Source organism: Pecten maximus, chromosome 18 (genome assembly GCF_902652985.1).
Source record: "Pecten maximus chromosome 18, xPecMax1.1, whole genome shotgun sequence".
In the NCBI taxonomy this organism is placed as follows: domain Eukaryota; kingdom Metazoa; phylum Mollusca; class Bivalvia; order Pectinida; family Pectinidae; genus Pecten; species Pecten maximus.
Genome location: NC_047032.1, coordinates 5,001,933 through 5,017,137, shown reverse-complemented (window position 1 = coordinate 5,017,137; position 15,205 = coordinate 5,001,933). Strand labels below are relative to the sequence as shown.

Below are 15,205 nucleotides of genomic sequence, written 5' to 3'. Positions count from 1 at the left end.
TTTGAATTGTCAATCGTAAATACTCTATACTTACACTGAATAAGTGGAAACGTTTCTCCGGTCATTGGCAGATCAATCACTTTCACAATTCCTACTTATTCAGCAAATATCATTAGTAGTTATGGCCCCCAGTACGAGTCTATAGAACAGGGGACATTGCTGGTGAATAACGACATTAAAATCATTGATAAACATTCCCATTTACGTCAGAACGACCGGCAACGTATGGAACATTGGGATAGCAAACAGGGGAGACAATTCAGCGCGACGTTAAATTCTTTGATGTATTTGACTTACACTGAGATAAATGAGTATACATAGTGGCAAGCAGTGTTGTTTACTCAAGTAACAAACATTCAGATTTATGAGTTTTCTTAAAGAATAGATTCGATGTGGTTGTTCGTCAAAAGTGATTTCACCGAGCAACGGAATATGTGAACCTGCTCCGCATCGTTAAGTTATTTAATAGAACATCAGGCACATTCCGGCTACAAAATATTGACATTTGACGTTAAATAAAAGAACCCAATGGCCAAAGGATGGCAACCCGAGAATTTCACTCTAATCTATTAGCTTAAGCGACCCGGACAAACAATCGTCGTTTATGGCATGGAAAATATTGGGAGAGTTGTCAAAGGTAAGATATGTCTTCACCTCGCTATATTTAGAGGACATACACGGGGGCGTCAGGTTATGCTCACAAAAAAATCGATACCTCATATCAATGGATAGGATTCAACAATCCAGTCCGTGAAAGGCGCTCAATAGTAAAATTAAACTTGGCCCTATCTCTGTAGTGTGTGTTGTACTAATTCCAAGTATACGAGTTATCAGAAAATTACCGATGACATCCAAGATAATGTTAACCTTAACAACTATAGAGTATTTTGACATATATTATTGTTAATACATTCTACTACAGAAAAGCCGTAGATAGCGACCTCTTCATAGTGACAGAATACCAAACAAGGAGTAAAAAGTAACCGATAAATACAAAGTAACCATACAATAAAACGTTTTAAGGACTGATATGCGAGATAAAGACAAATCTAGAGGGATTCCGATCACGGCATTAAGTGTTAAATTTGTGATAACGGCGGCGTTTATCATAGGACAACAGGGAACATTCAATGTATTGCGTGGAGTGTTTCTAGTACTTTTCGATTGATATATTATTGTATTATTATGATGAGATATATATTTACTTAGGTTATCCATGTAGGTCTTTAGAAAACGTTTACGTATTTCTCCGACTTCAAACAAAGACTTTACCAGGTATGTTTACAATTGTGATATATATATTTATCCTGTACGAATGCTCATATTTGTGTATGTAATATTATAACCAAAAGTGTACTCCATTTAGTTTGTTATTTTTGATAGTGATTGATAAATATCTAGTTAACCTTACACTAATAGTTTTAGAAATTATCCATGATGAACTAAACCTCTGAGCAAATTAACAGCGACAAATTGTATGTAAAGTTTGGCTCTGAAATAAAAAATATATTATTGAAATACGGAATTTCACTTCAAAAATAAAATACATCAACGAAATATGGAACTTCCCTTCAAAAATAAAAAATATATTATTGAAACATAGAACTTCACCTCAAAAATAAAACACATTATTGAAATATGGAACTTCACTTCAAAAATAAAACACATTATTGAAATATGGAACTTTACTTCAAACATTATTACAAGAATTCTAACGACAGACTAAAACATTTAAACACACTTTCTTTGTGTTTCTGTTAGATTTTTTCCCATTTAAATAAAATACCCAACATTCAGTATCAGAAAGCATGAAAACCGAAATGTTCGACAAGAATACAATATTTAGAATAGAGTCTAGAGCTTTGATTCATCCCGACAGAGATGCAATTGGGCAATATTTGTAATTGGAAATGTTAACATAATAAATTGAATTGTGATTATTTTCGACAGCAAAAATGCACATCAATAATGTGTTTATAAAATGCCAAAGATGGAAAGGTTCTTTGGTAATTTATGCTTCCTTTTGAGACAAATGCTCGTTTTCTTTCATTAATTTAATCAAGTAAATGATGTGAAACGGTGCAAGTCAAGTTTGCCTCATTAGACCTTCTAGCAAACTACCCGAAACGCTCCGCCCTCAAATACCGGAACACAAAATGACACGACCGTCCACATACCCGGACATTTACGACTGGGGTAATTGACAATCACCTACGCCGGACGTTTATGACTTGGGTAATTGAGAATCGTAAACGGAGGAGAACGGTGTTTGGGACATTTGCGTTAATTATGCTTGTAAACACGGGGTAAAGTTTATGGTTCTGCAGCATAACGGGTTCCTTGTTAAAGCATTCACAGCTTAAACTGACATCATGATAAGTAGGAATATCATTCAAATTGTACCAATCAATACAACAATAAAATATTCAAAGTTTTCATAAAAGGGAAATCATTTTGATACGCGACATTTTATGTTTTCTGTAAATATATTCATTTTTTAAAGTTTATAAGTTTTCTGTTTGGTTTCTTGTCAAGCTAGGAATACTTTTACGAAAATTTGCCTCATGAATTGACATAATTACTACTGCAGGCTCTCCTAAACCACCGCATGGCCCGACTAAGCTGGCTTTCATTACAACAAATTGGTGCCTACAACTGAACAGGAGTAAAACTTTCACGAGGGGCCGGTGGTCGAGAGAGCGATTGGGTATTAATTACCAAAATATTTATGTTATTTTAGTGTCAAGTCATTTCTATTTACAACAAAAATATTCTGAAACATATTTATAGCAGGCATGGGGACGTGCGCCCTCTCATTCGGCATTTCTCGGCTAATTCCGATTATTGTTTAATTTCTTGGTGTAAGCAATTATTTGTTTTCGCGTTGTAAACAAAACAGCAACCGTAAACATCTATATCATTTGAAATATAATTTTGTGTTAATGTTTACATATTATTTTGCGCCAAAAGTCATGACTTAATGTAGTGATAAATTACCGGTATACAGAATTCTTCTGAAAATACTGAAATTAAAATAATAATGTATGCACTTTGATCGCAGTGTTCTTAATATAAGACTTTTCTAAAATCTTGTTTTGAAAATATTCCATAAAAATATTGCGGATTTTAGTGTTTCTCTTACCTACAATCGAAAATATCAAACTTTTTACGTTACAAAATTATTGTATTATCATATTAATTTATTGAGATAATACAATGCTGCAGATAGACCGTTGTTAATGTTATTTGGTATTTAATAAGTTAGCCATTAATCAAATATACAGATAATTATTTAAAAAGATTTGCTTTATCTCTTAAAAATTTTATATTTTGTTTTATTTATATTTTCACGGATAAAAAAACAACTTTTAAATTTTCATATTTGAGTAGAGATTTCCTTTGATTTACATAACACAGATAATATTATAGTTACTAAGTGGAAGCTGTATTGTCAAAATACCATATTCCGACTATAAAAAGATACCCGAATCTTCGCAGCAGTAGAATATATACAAATGTATCAAGAAAGCTTAACATGCAAATTGTCCCCGAAATTCAGCCGCTAAAACTAAAACCATTCACCATGTTATAAATAACTCGACAATACCGACCTTACAATATCGATCATGCATGTGGTATGTTACAATAAAACTTACATAAACACGCAAATAATTCAGATATAATAAAAAAAAAACCACTGGAAAATTTGGTATTTTACAATAAAACTAACTTGGTATTTTACAATAAAAATTACATAAACACGCAAATAATTAAGAGATAATAAAAACAAAAAACTGGAAATTCCACGAAATGCCGTCGATTCCTACAGGTAGTTTAGAGCTTATGTAAGTAATAACTCGCCCTATTACACGTTATTCACCACTTACACACATATGGAAGTGATTTTGTTTTCACACGGTTTTAAATTGTCCCTAATGGTTTCTTGCTATGCTGAGTGATGAGAAACACTTATAGGGCTGTAACCGAGCGACTGGGACTGTAAACAGTGAGAGAGGATCTGGGGGGTGAAACTAACATTAATGTTATTTTAACTGTAAATTTCGAATTATACAAAAACGTTTAAATATCATGTTTTTTTTATTTATCTTTTATTAAAAAAAAATAGATGCATGTCTAAATAAATAAATAATCAGATAAATCTATAAGTAAATAAATAAATAATTGTTCATTATTTGAATAATATGTTATCTGTATATCCGTTAGTAATAAAGAAAAATAATATCCTAATTAAACAAAAATGTTGCGAACAAACTATATGTTTCCTCTTGATTACTTTTTTTTTTAATTGCTTCTTTTACTAATTTTTATTGAGAACCATCACTGACTAACCAATAACAATGAAGAAAAAATAAACATCTTTTAATAATCCGTCATAATTGGCACCTACTGATATATAAATTTAATAAAACTGGGACACAAAACCAATTTAAATGACAAAAAATAATGTTAAAAAGACACACATAATATGATATTAATTAATATATATATAAACCGGAACTTACCGGGTGCAGACCTACGCAGTCCCTGCTGTAGACTCATGTTGTAATTCCATGCGAACTCTGGGCTCATGTAGGGGTAGGGACTAAGCCCGCTTGGTCGGGCAAGGGGCGTATTGTAACTAGTATCGGTCCGGGCCGTCGGGGAACTGATGGGCGAGCTCGGCGAGGGTGCAAATGCAAACCGAGGAGACACTGAAGGGTGTGAATTCGAGGTACTATACGATGCTTCCGGGGGCATTGTCCACATGGCTGGAGATCCGGACGGTGTGGAAACTGACTGTCCGCCTCCGTTACTTACATACTGCATTGGAAGGACTGCACGTGTCGTGGGAACATACACGGGGCTGGCACCCGCGGGATGCATGAAACTGTTAGCCCCCGGGGACTCGTGGTATGTAGGGGCAGTCGCACCCGATGGAAGCGACATAGAGTGCATAGCGCTGTTTTGAAACATACTGTCGGGGGAGAGTTTGGGGTTCGAGTCTGGTGTGGATGCGGTCAGATGATGGGGCTCAGAGTCACGACCTTGACCTCTGACCTCAGATGGAGAATGCTGGTTTGGCAAAGGTCTGTCCAAATGGTTAAAGAAAACTTCGACGTCCTCACAAGGCAGAAGTGGACTGTTTTCTTGGAAATTCAGCATACCCCGAGAAGAGGCGCTTTGTGCTTCCAGCGAACTACTGCCGGAACCGTTGTGGGGTGCTCTGGAATGAATTCCGTTGTAATTTTTCCTGTCGTCAAATCGTTGTTCTTTAGAACGATTCAAATAATTTTCCGAATTAAGCCAGAGGAGTTCCGAATGTGCCATTAAACTCCATTCGGTATGCTACTTAAAACAATTCTACACAGTAAATTAACTCAAAGGTCGTTGTGGATGTTGACAGTAGACGACGCTCCAAACAGGCTAATGTTGTCGCCTGGCGTTGGGTTGGAATTGTGTAACAAATACCTGCATATGCCGTTTCTTGTTTTTGCAGAAATGGATACAGGAAACACAACCTGAAAATAACATTAAAAAGGATAAATTATAAATACTCATCATATAGAAATTTTACTTTTTAATCGTAACAAAACAAAAAGATCGCTCAGCATATACCACCATCATAGGAGTTACTCCATAGGAGGCATAAAAAGGCGGAAATGTCCATCATAACTAATGATTCCTCGAAGAACCAAATCGGCTGAAACATCAGGACAATACAGTTATATATCTGTTATTGGTAATATACTATAACTATTCATAAATCTATATCAAAGGCGTGTTCGCCTAACGGATACCGAACAGTAGACGGCCTTCAATATAGAACTCTTTACTGAAGGAAATTACTCATTTTAAAATTTTCCAAATGATAGCCATATTGGCCAAAAAGCTTCCCTTAAATTCTGTAATGCTTCCCTATGGGAAATCGTAAGTTAAGGAAAATTGATTTAAACTGTGACCTGTTTACTTACACGGATAATGGAATGATTTATGAGTTAGGCATATCGTGGAAACAATTGAATGGAATTGTCAAGATGATGTCAGACATTTTAACAGAGAATTGTGGGATCGTTATCCGCGGAAGTATCTATTATAAGCTCTATTTGTATGTGACATACAACCTTAACACACTGAACTGTTTCACAAAAAAAAGAACCTTTCAGTATCTACTTAAAAACATTCTATTGGAGTTTTCCCTGTTATGCACATATTCGAAATTATATATATATTTTTTAATAGTTTATAAAATTAGAAAAACAATTCATATAACCGTTTGATATCCAGTTATCATCGACATGTATGCAGATAACATTTTTCATTACTTGCAGGAAATTCCATCACTTAAAATAGGCAAACATCTCAGAATTTAAGAAAAGTTTCTTAACATTCCCCCTTTGAATCTAATTAAGCTATCCTATGGAAATTTTAAGATCAAGAATTTCCTTTTGATGAAAGCGGTGTCTGAATGTATCCGGGTTTTTTTTAACTACAAATCCCCCGCCCCTCACCCTAACACCCCACACCCCACCATACTACCAAAAAAAGACGTTCTTTTCTTGAAATCTTGTTGTAATCAAGTAGTTTCGTTGATACGTTGCCTTCCGTACTCTCAAAACAATAGTTAAAACGTTTTTTCAACACACAGTGTAGTTTAAATCAAGGACACCACGGGATGTTTGATGTTAAATCGAGGCCTTCGATCTCATGTATGGTGATAATCTTAATAGTTTACAAGTGTCACTCTTTGTAAGTATTATGAAAGATAAACTTTCTTCAACTTCAACAACAAAGTCCAGAAAAATATCAGAACTTTAAAAAAAAAAACATACCAAATGACAATAAAGAATTTAAGTAATACCAAGCAAGGAACTTCGGGAAAAAAATTAATATTTTTTAGATATTGTTTCTAAATTGCTACCCCTTTTCTAGAAAAGTCGACAATGTAGATAAATTGGTGTCTTTTTTACTTCTTTAAAAACACTTTTGTGGAACAAATTAGCTTCGCACAAGGCTTTGCTAGTTTGTATACCTCTTTGAATGAAAATACGCACACGCCACGGATCGGTAAAATCCACATCGGTTACATTGGCAGAAACTAGCGCACGAACAACTGCACGTGCGTTAGACGTTACTTACTCAGATGTGCCTTAGAGTGCATCAGTTCGTTTCAGTGAAACACGTAATGAATTAATTCAATAAAATCGCAATTACCGGAGCAGCCGTCTGGAAACTCTCCTGTAATTCTACATCCTTCGTACACTCGCGCCTAATACTACTTTGAACAGGGGTTGCTGAAATGTCGTTTGTCAATTTTTAGCTGCGTTACAAAATACATTTTGTTGTCCAATTCATTATCAAATATATCATTCGCCAAATGTCTTAATTTGAAACGTCTTGGGTCATATTCAAATTCGAATCTTATATTTTTGGTGTTGTTGCTCTCAGCAAGCAGAATTTCGCAATTATGTTATGGACGCCATCGTCAACGAGAGATCAAAGTTAATGACATATAAGATATTAGTATATAGGTATAACGGTTATCATAAGACGTCATTCATACATCAGATATACGATTATAATGGAAAGATTATTAGGTTTTAAAAATATGTTCAATATAAATATTCTTACTATATATTTAGGTAATCTTTATGATATGCGTGATTACGATTAACCTATCTGGTAGTACTGAAGATAAAGTACGGCGTGCTGGATACGATTCCCCCACGCTTTTCATCAGGTTTATCTAATTCGACATCCAAACAAAAAATCACAAGTTGAAAATAAGAAGTATTTGTCAAAATATATACCAGTAAATGAGGAATGGAATACCTTTTTACATATAATTGTGACCTGCATGAACACACTTCACTCCTTCCCGTGGTTTTATCTGGTTTAACCGAGTCCGCAATAGATACCGACTATCTTGTGACTCTTGTATCTGGCCAGCTGTATCAGTTGATGACGAGTATGGACTACGATTAAAGTACAATACACCTACCTACTTTAATGTATAAATATACAGAATTATTATCACAACTATTTAGACAGAGTATTGTCTGGACATCATGGTCATGGTGTGTTATCTGGCATGATACAGTCGTGTCAACTTCACGAGATATCGCATATTGATAAAATCTATAAAAGTCCGTGTTTAGTTTCGAAATGCTATCATTATTATTATTATATATATAATATTGAAATCAATTCTCAATTTAGTATTGGACATTATTAATGGGTTATCATATCTACAACGTTCTGGGCGTCCAGGAAAAATAATTTAACTTTAAAGAGGACATACGGTATGGTCACGTCCATTTGATAACAAACAGCCGATTATCTGTTTAAACATATCATTTACATGTCGTTCATAATTATTTCTAAAATGGTGATTTATGGAGATATTTTTAAGGGAAAATGGACATTTTGTTTGGCACGAGCTGTACTGTTTCTCGTGTCCGTGTGTTGCAAATATCATTTTTGACTGAAATCAGATTTAAGTTTAAAACTCGTTTGTTTTAACAAAACATTTCCTTTATATGTATCATTTATTTTAATTATGCACACTGTACATAAATATAAAAATCAATCTTGTTTAGTAAACATAACCACCCTAATTACTATCATTTAATGCTTCATCTATCAGCGGCATGCGATAGACATATTTATATAAAATGAAAAATATAGAAATGTGTCAAATGCTCCGAAAACCATACCACCTTATGTATAGAAATATGTTACTCAAACTATATATCATACCTCAAACTATAGTTTACACCTCAAACTACATATTATACCTCAAACTATATATTATACCTCAAACTATATTTTACACCTCAAACTATATTTTACACCTCAAACTATAGTTTACACCTCAAACTATAAATTACACCGATACTTTGGTATTTGCTGTTTCATTATTAGCACAAATATCAGATCATACAATAAATATAACCATATCATTTTATAAAACTTATAATAAAATAATGATACTAAAGCATAATACACATTTCTTGTTTACGATGAATAAAAAAAAAAAAAATATGCTTGATGCACTCACCAGAAATCAAGTTTGCGTCCCTCTAAATCTCCCTCGTGTCTCTCACACAACCTTACGCGATGTTTACCCACACTATGGTTTGTTACAAATGACAAACAATTTGTCCATACCTACTAAAGTCGGACGTACCCACCGTTTGAAGTTGCCGACGTAATTTCTAAGAAAACACCCGTATTAACGCAGTCTACTTTCAGCAAACCGTTTGAGAAGATAATACGATTTTTGGCTTCTAAGCCTCAGCAATCCAGGTGTGGGTTTATTGTAAAAACAAAAACTCAGGTAGGCCAGGAAGCCAGGTAATTACACAGGTAAATCTACCTACCTGGATCAGGAGATCAGTCGGAATTAGTCACTAAGGAGGGGTCAAGTATTTCAAGGTGGGGTCAAGTGTTTTATTAGGTAATCAATTTGAATATAAACCCTTCTATTGATTGCGCCTCATTGCATGCAAGTATTCGTAAAATACATCTTTGTATGTAAATTTGAAATGGTGACACCAGGAATAAATCCAGTTCACGAGTTTTATCTTTTCCTGAGATTTTATAAAATCGATTATTTATAATAAATATATATGAGGTAAGTCCATAGTAATAACACAATAATCATATAATTTACCGCGTGTCATCAACGTTAGTAAGTAAGAAATTGCAATTAGCAGGTGTGGTGTCAATTGCCAGTATGTGATTTGTCCACTATATGAATAAAAACGAAATGCTGACGAAAATTGGAGTGATAAATGATTTCTTGAATCATTTGAAAGGTTTGTTTCAATCACGTATACAAATAAAACACTTGACCCTACAATACAACCAGGTAAAGTTGTAACACACCCATAAATAAAATCTCAGGTACGTACAGGTAAAACAAAGGATGACGGAACTTAAATGAACAATACGCGGCAAATATAGACACCAGTAGTCGTATTACAGTGAATACAAATCCTAGAGAGAACTGGGTCTGATTTTTAAGAGACTGTTGGAAAACGTAATTCAGAAGTAAGGCACACAGGTTTGGAATACACCAGCTTACCTGTTCGTATCCAATCAAGGTACATTCAATATCCAAAACGATTTATCCAGGGCGTAATCCGGAAACATCGGTACACTTCAAATAAATAGCAACCCAAGATTTGTAAATCCAAGGATGGAAATTGCATACCAGTAAAATCATGTTAGGGGTTTGAAGTTTAAATTATTTTACACGGATGAGCACAATGACAGAACTAAAGTATCTATTTAAGTGAGATAGAGAATTTTCAAAGATATTTATAATAAGATAAAATAAAAATGAAAAAAAAATGGATGTCTTACTAGACGAACGCAGTGAAAATGAAGTAATTTTCTAGAACGGGTTTAGCTTATACCGATAATAGAACAGTACGATTAGATTAGTTTAATGTTGAAGAGTTGTGCTATCCTAACTTGAGTGCTATCGCTCGGACACCAGTCTTCATTACCAATTACAATCTGTAGATAAAACCAACCTACCCTCGAGTCTCCGTATCCCTCTCGGTCCCGCTATCCGAGTTGTATATTATAGTCAACTTTTTATCACTTATCAGAAAAACCTGGGTCAGTTCCACCAAGGCAAATTTCTCCACTATCCTCTGAGTATTCGTACACACTGATACGAACCGGTCGCGTTTTCTCATTTAGACAAGGCCCTCGAGTGGCTAAACCCCCCTCTCACGAGAGAGCTGGCCCCTGATAACGCAAGTGGGCGGAGCTTGCTGTGTAAGACGTGTTTGTTTCAGAATACCGGAATCAATTTTACAAGCAAACCTGCGGTATAGGAGTTTATTAACTTCTATATACCAATAAAAACACCCCAATGGCATTAAGTCTTTACTCTACAAGTACTGATAAAAGTTAAGCCCAAAATTAAACTTTTTTAATAGCATATTCTTTAATGGGGCCTTATCGAAATCTCAGTAATAGTTAAGATTCTAAATTAAAACACCTCTTCTAAGTTTCTACACTAAGAGGGAATTATCCTGATATTACCCCGCCTAAAGATCGAGATCTGTTAGAACAGACGCTCTCCTTCCCGTGCATCTGTTTCAATGCCCAACAAAATGTCATTACTTCGATGCTAGAAACTTAGAAAAAAACGCTGAATCCAAGAGAAATTCTAATTAACCTCTTTCACGAGTGCACGAGCGCACGAGAGCACACGCATGTTCATTTCTTTGAAATATAAAGTCTTATCTAGTAACTTAGATAAAGGTGAATCGTGGAAGAATTTGAATTTCTACACATTTTCTAAAAAGAACAAATAGACAAAGGAATTGTCAGATTCATGTACATTTATACATTATCACGACGTTTATATCAAATTATATCGCCGTCGCTTGACATAATTTTCTGAAACAGTCACGTGATTTTTACAATAACAAGTCCAGGATATTCCTATCATATATGCGTATTTTTTAATACAATGGAATATTTAGCATGATGGTCATTACATGTATATACACATGTACCTTCAAAATCAAAGGGTTCAACTCTCGATGCAGGCATATCGATACCTTTGGATATTATAGCATGTTAGTCGTTTTAACTAACATGTTCTATAAATCTATTAACTAACATGTTCTATAAATCTATTAACTAACATGTTCTATAAATCTATTAACTAACATGTTCTATAAATCTATTAACTAACATGTTCTATAAATCTATTAACTAACATGTTCTATAAATCTATTAACTAACATGTTCTATAAATCTATTAACTAACATGTTCTATAAATCTATTAACTAGCATGTTCTATAAATCTATTAACTAACATGTTCTATAAATCTATTAACTAGCATGTTCTATAAATCTATTAACTAACATGTTCTATAAATCTATTAACTAGCATGTTCTATAAATCTATTAACTAACATGTTCTATAAATCTATTAACTAGCATGTTCTATAAATCTTTTAACTAACATGTTCTATAAATATATTAACTAGCATGTTCTATAAATCTATTAACTAACATGTTCTATAAATATATTAACTAGCATGTTCTATAAATCTATTAACTAACATGTTCTATAAATCTATTAACTAACATGTTCTATAAATCTATTAAAATTTTGAAATCCGTTTCCTGTCAGTATTCCTTTCCTTTCCCCTGTTCTTCTGATAAATTTGTCTATCCATCAGTCTTCAATACAACTGTGGATATGGATACATTAACATTATTAATATAACTGACAGAACTTATTTAATAGCTGAACATGTTAGTTAATAGATTTATAGAACATGTTAGTTAATAGATTTATAGAACATGCTAGTTAATAGATTTATAGAACATGTTAGTTAATAGATTTATAGAACATGTTAGTTAATAGATTTATTGAACATGTTAGTTAATATATTTATTGAACATGTTAGTTAATATATTTATAGAACATGTTAGTTAATAGATTTATAGAACATGTTAGTTAATAGATTTATAGAACATGTTAGTTAATAGATTTATAGAACGTTAGTTGATAGATTTATAAAACTTTCGTTTTTGAATGTTTATCAACTCAAGCGCGAATTGCAATGCATCCAGTTAAGACTATTCTTATGTATCTTGGTGTCTGGCTATATGAAGTGTTTCAGTTGAACTATTATTAGCCAATGAAATGAAATCACTTATTTCCTCACTCCACTTCTATAGTTTTTGTGCTGGAATGTTTAAGGCTGTATGCACCATTACGTGTGAATCACAAATATCTAACATCCATGTGTATGTTCCCCTTTATACAGTATTGAAGATTGATAAACAAAGTTGTTACGTCACAGGAAGTTCGCGACATCCTTAATACATTTCAATAATCTAACTACAGTTATAATTAGTAATATTATTTAATCAATTTATGATCAGTAATACCCTCAACAACAGTTAATCAGTAATGTCCTTAACTACAGTTACCGTCTGTTAACCACATTGATAGTACAGGTATAATATCCTTAACTACAGTTACCGTCTGTTAACCACATTGATTGTACAGGTATAATATCCTTAACTACAGTTACCGTCTGTTAACCACTACAGTAATAGCGTGTTATATATCTTTAACCATATTGAAAGTATAGGTGAAATATCCTTAACCATTTAGTTTAAACTGTGTTTTATTTGTCAATTTCCTTTTAACAAATCATATGCAGCATATAAAAAATACAAAAAGTAATCAGAAACAAGTGTCAAGACACTTATATAAATCTGACACCGATATATATATATAGGTTGACGTTACATAACAGCACCAGACATGATAAAACGCAGCATCGTATCATAATGACAACAGAGTCTAATAACATCAGTTGGAATTTGACCAAATGATGAAATGTATTGTAGTTAATAAAAAGTGAGAAAAACATGAAGTGGGATTTGCTTCTATAAACAATGCTTTATATGAATTTGAAATGTGCGTAAATTAAACCAAACGCATTAGTTGTGCTTTTATACAGATTATAAGTTAAATATCCTTCATTTTAATCACTGGATATTATTTCAAATTCGCGTACATATAGTCACTCATTTCAGCTGGCGATGGTCATCTCCCAAATATAACTGGTCTAATATACGACCGCGCACCTGTTCCCTAAGTATATCACTAATCGTCACGAGTGGACTAGCCCCCATAAAAATTCCAAATTTTACTCACTAGTCTTAAAACTACAAGATTGGTTAGCTTATATGAAAAGAAAACATTAAAATAATTTACAGTTTTCAAAATAATATCGAAGAAAAATCATTCTTCTATGAAGATTAGTTTCATATATATATATATATATTTTATGTTTTAAGTTTTTTTTACAAGATCACATATGATTTATTTAGTTACGTACGGTGTTAAAAATAACAAAGTTTCAATAAAATGCCATTTTTGGTCCCGATTTTTCCCGTCAGGACCCCACAAGTGTAAAGGGTCAACAGGGTCCGAAACTCCACTCAGGGAAATAGCCAAGTAATATAGACCGACATACTTATCTGATTTTGTAGAGATCAAAATATCTGATGTATATATCTGAAGGCTCACTAAAACATCGAAAGCCTTATCATAAAGGACACAGCCGCTTCTAGGGTCATCCAAAAAATAATAAATAATTAGAAGATAAATAGATAGAAATTATTTAATTAAAAACAAAAAATCAGGGAGAAAATGTGGGGCGTTGTTGGAGGACAAAGTTAGAAAGATGTCTTTTCCTACTGTGTGTGTTTTGTAGTTATACATTGTATTTATAATTTCATGTTGTTGGATTATTTTTTGTTATCATTTTGTTTTGTTTTGCTGGTTTTTTATATTTATATTCTATTTTTGTTGATGCTTTAAATCCAATGTTCCTTACATGTAAACACATGAATAGATATAATACATTATATATCGTGTCAGACAGAGTGTATGATGTATATTCTATTTTTATTTTATATATCTTACAATCAATTCACACAATCTACGACATTCGCATCCTATACGTATATATGATATAAACTAGAATCTGTATCAATCAAGTGTGATGATAATGACACTCTTCGTCACAAATAATTTTGTTATTTAAGGATTAACATCAATTATTTTTTCTGTTATACAGTCATAACAGAAAAAACTGGAGTGTACTCTAAATAAACCGCTAAGTTTTTTTATGTTATGACTGTATAACAGAAAAAATAATTAATGTTAATTCTTATAATTTAATTTCGTCTTATACACACCAAGATATTTCACTTTCTTTGGCGAACTCTTTTCTGTGATAAATTATTACGCAACGTCATCAGCCAATCAAAAATGACGTTACATTTCGCAACGTCAAAAATTTTGTTATGGATGTATAACAAAATTATTTCAGCCAATGAAAATGCGTGTTTCATACAAAATTAAATTATATCTTATTTAAGCCAGTTTTGATTTTTGTTTTGTGTAAAATGGGGTTCTTTATGATCAATATTTTGCTAAGTATATGGTATATATGAGCAAAGTTCTAATCTTGTTAGAGCGTGACCAAATTATCTAGAGTTATTATTACGATAAAAGGTTTCAAAACCAAAGTGCCCTAACATTTCTGAAACCTGGTATTTTATATTTTACAATAGTGTTAACACGTTGATGAAGCTTAAAGTGTTTTGGTATAAAAATCTATTAACATATATATATGATTG

At 32.9% G+C, this 15,205-nt stretch overlaps 1 protein-coding gene across 6 annotated transcripts in view; it reads right to left on the bottom strand.

The window, feature by feature from the left end:
• LOC117316434 (transcription factor GATA-4-like) overlaps positions 1-10,728 on the bottom strand; it is a 30,026-nt gene extending 19,298 nt beyond the window's left edge. For 3 of the 6 annotated variants that reach the window (XM_033871015.1, XM_033871009.1, XM_033871014.1), the window contains exons 1-2: positions 10,546-10,728; positions 4,524-5,519 (exon numbers count right to left, since the gene is read on the bottom strand). In XM_033871015.1, the coding sequence (XP_033726906.1) occupies positions 4,524-5,328 (805 nt within the window). In that variant the 5' untranslated portion in view covers positions 5,329-5,519; positions 10,546-10,728. Of the gene's footprint in view, positions 1-4,523; positions 5,520-7,830; positions 7,911-9,058; positions 9,084-10,087; positions 10,163-10,545 lie in introns of those variants that run through there. The other 3 variants (XM_033871010.1, XM_033871012.1, XM_033871011.1) reach the window with 3 other exon arrangements.
• Positions 10,729-15,205: the final 4,477 nt, after the last annotated feature.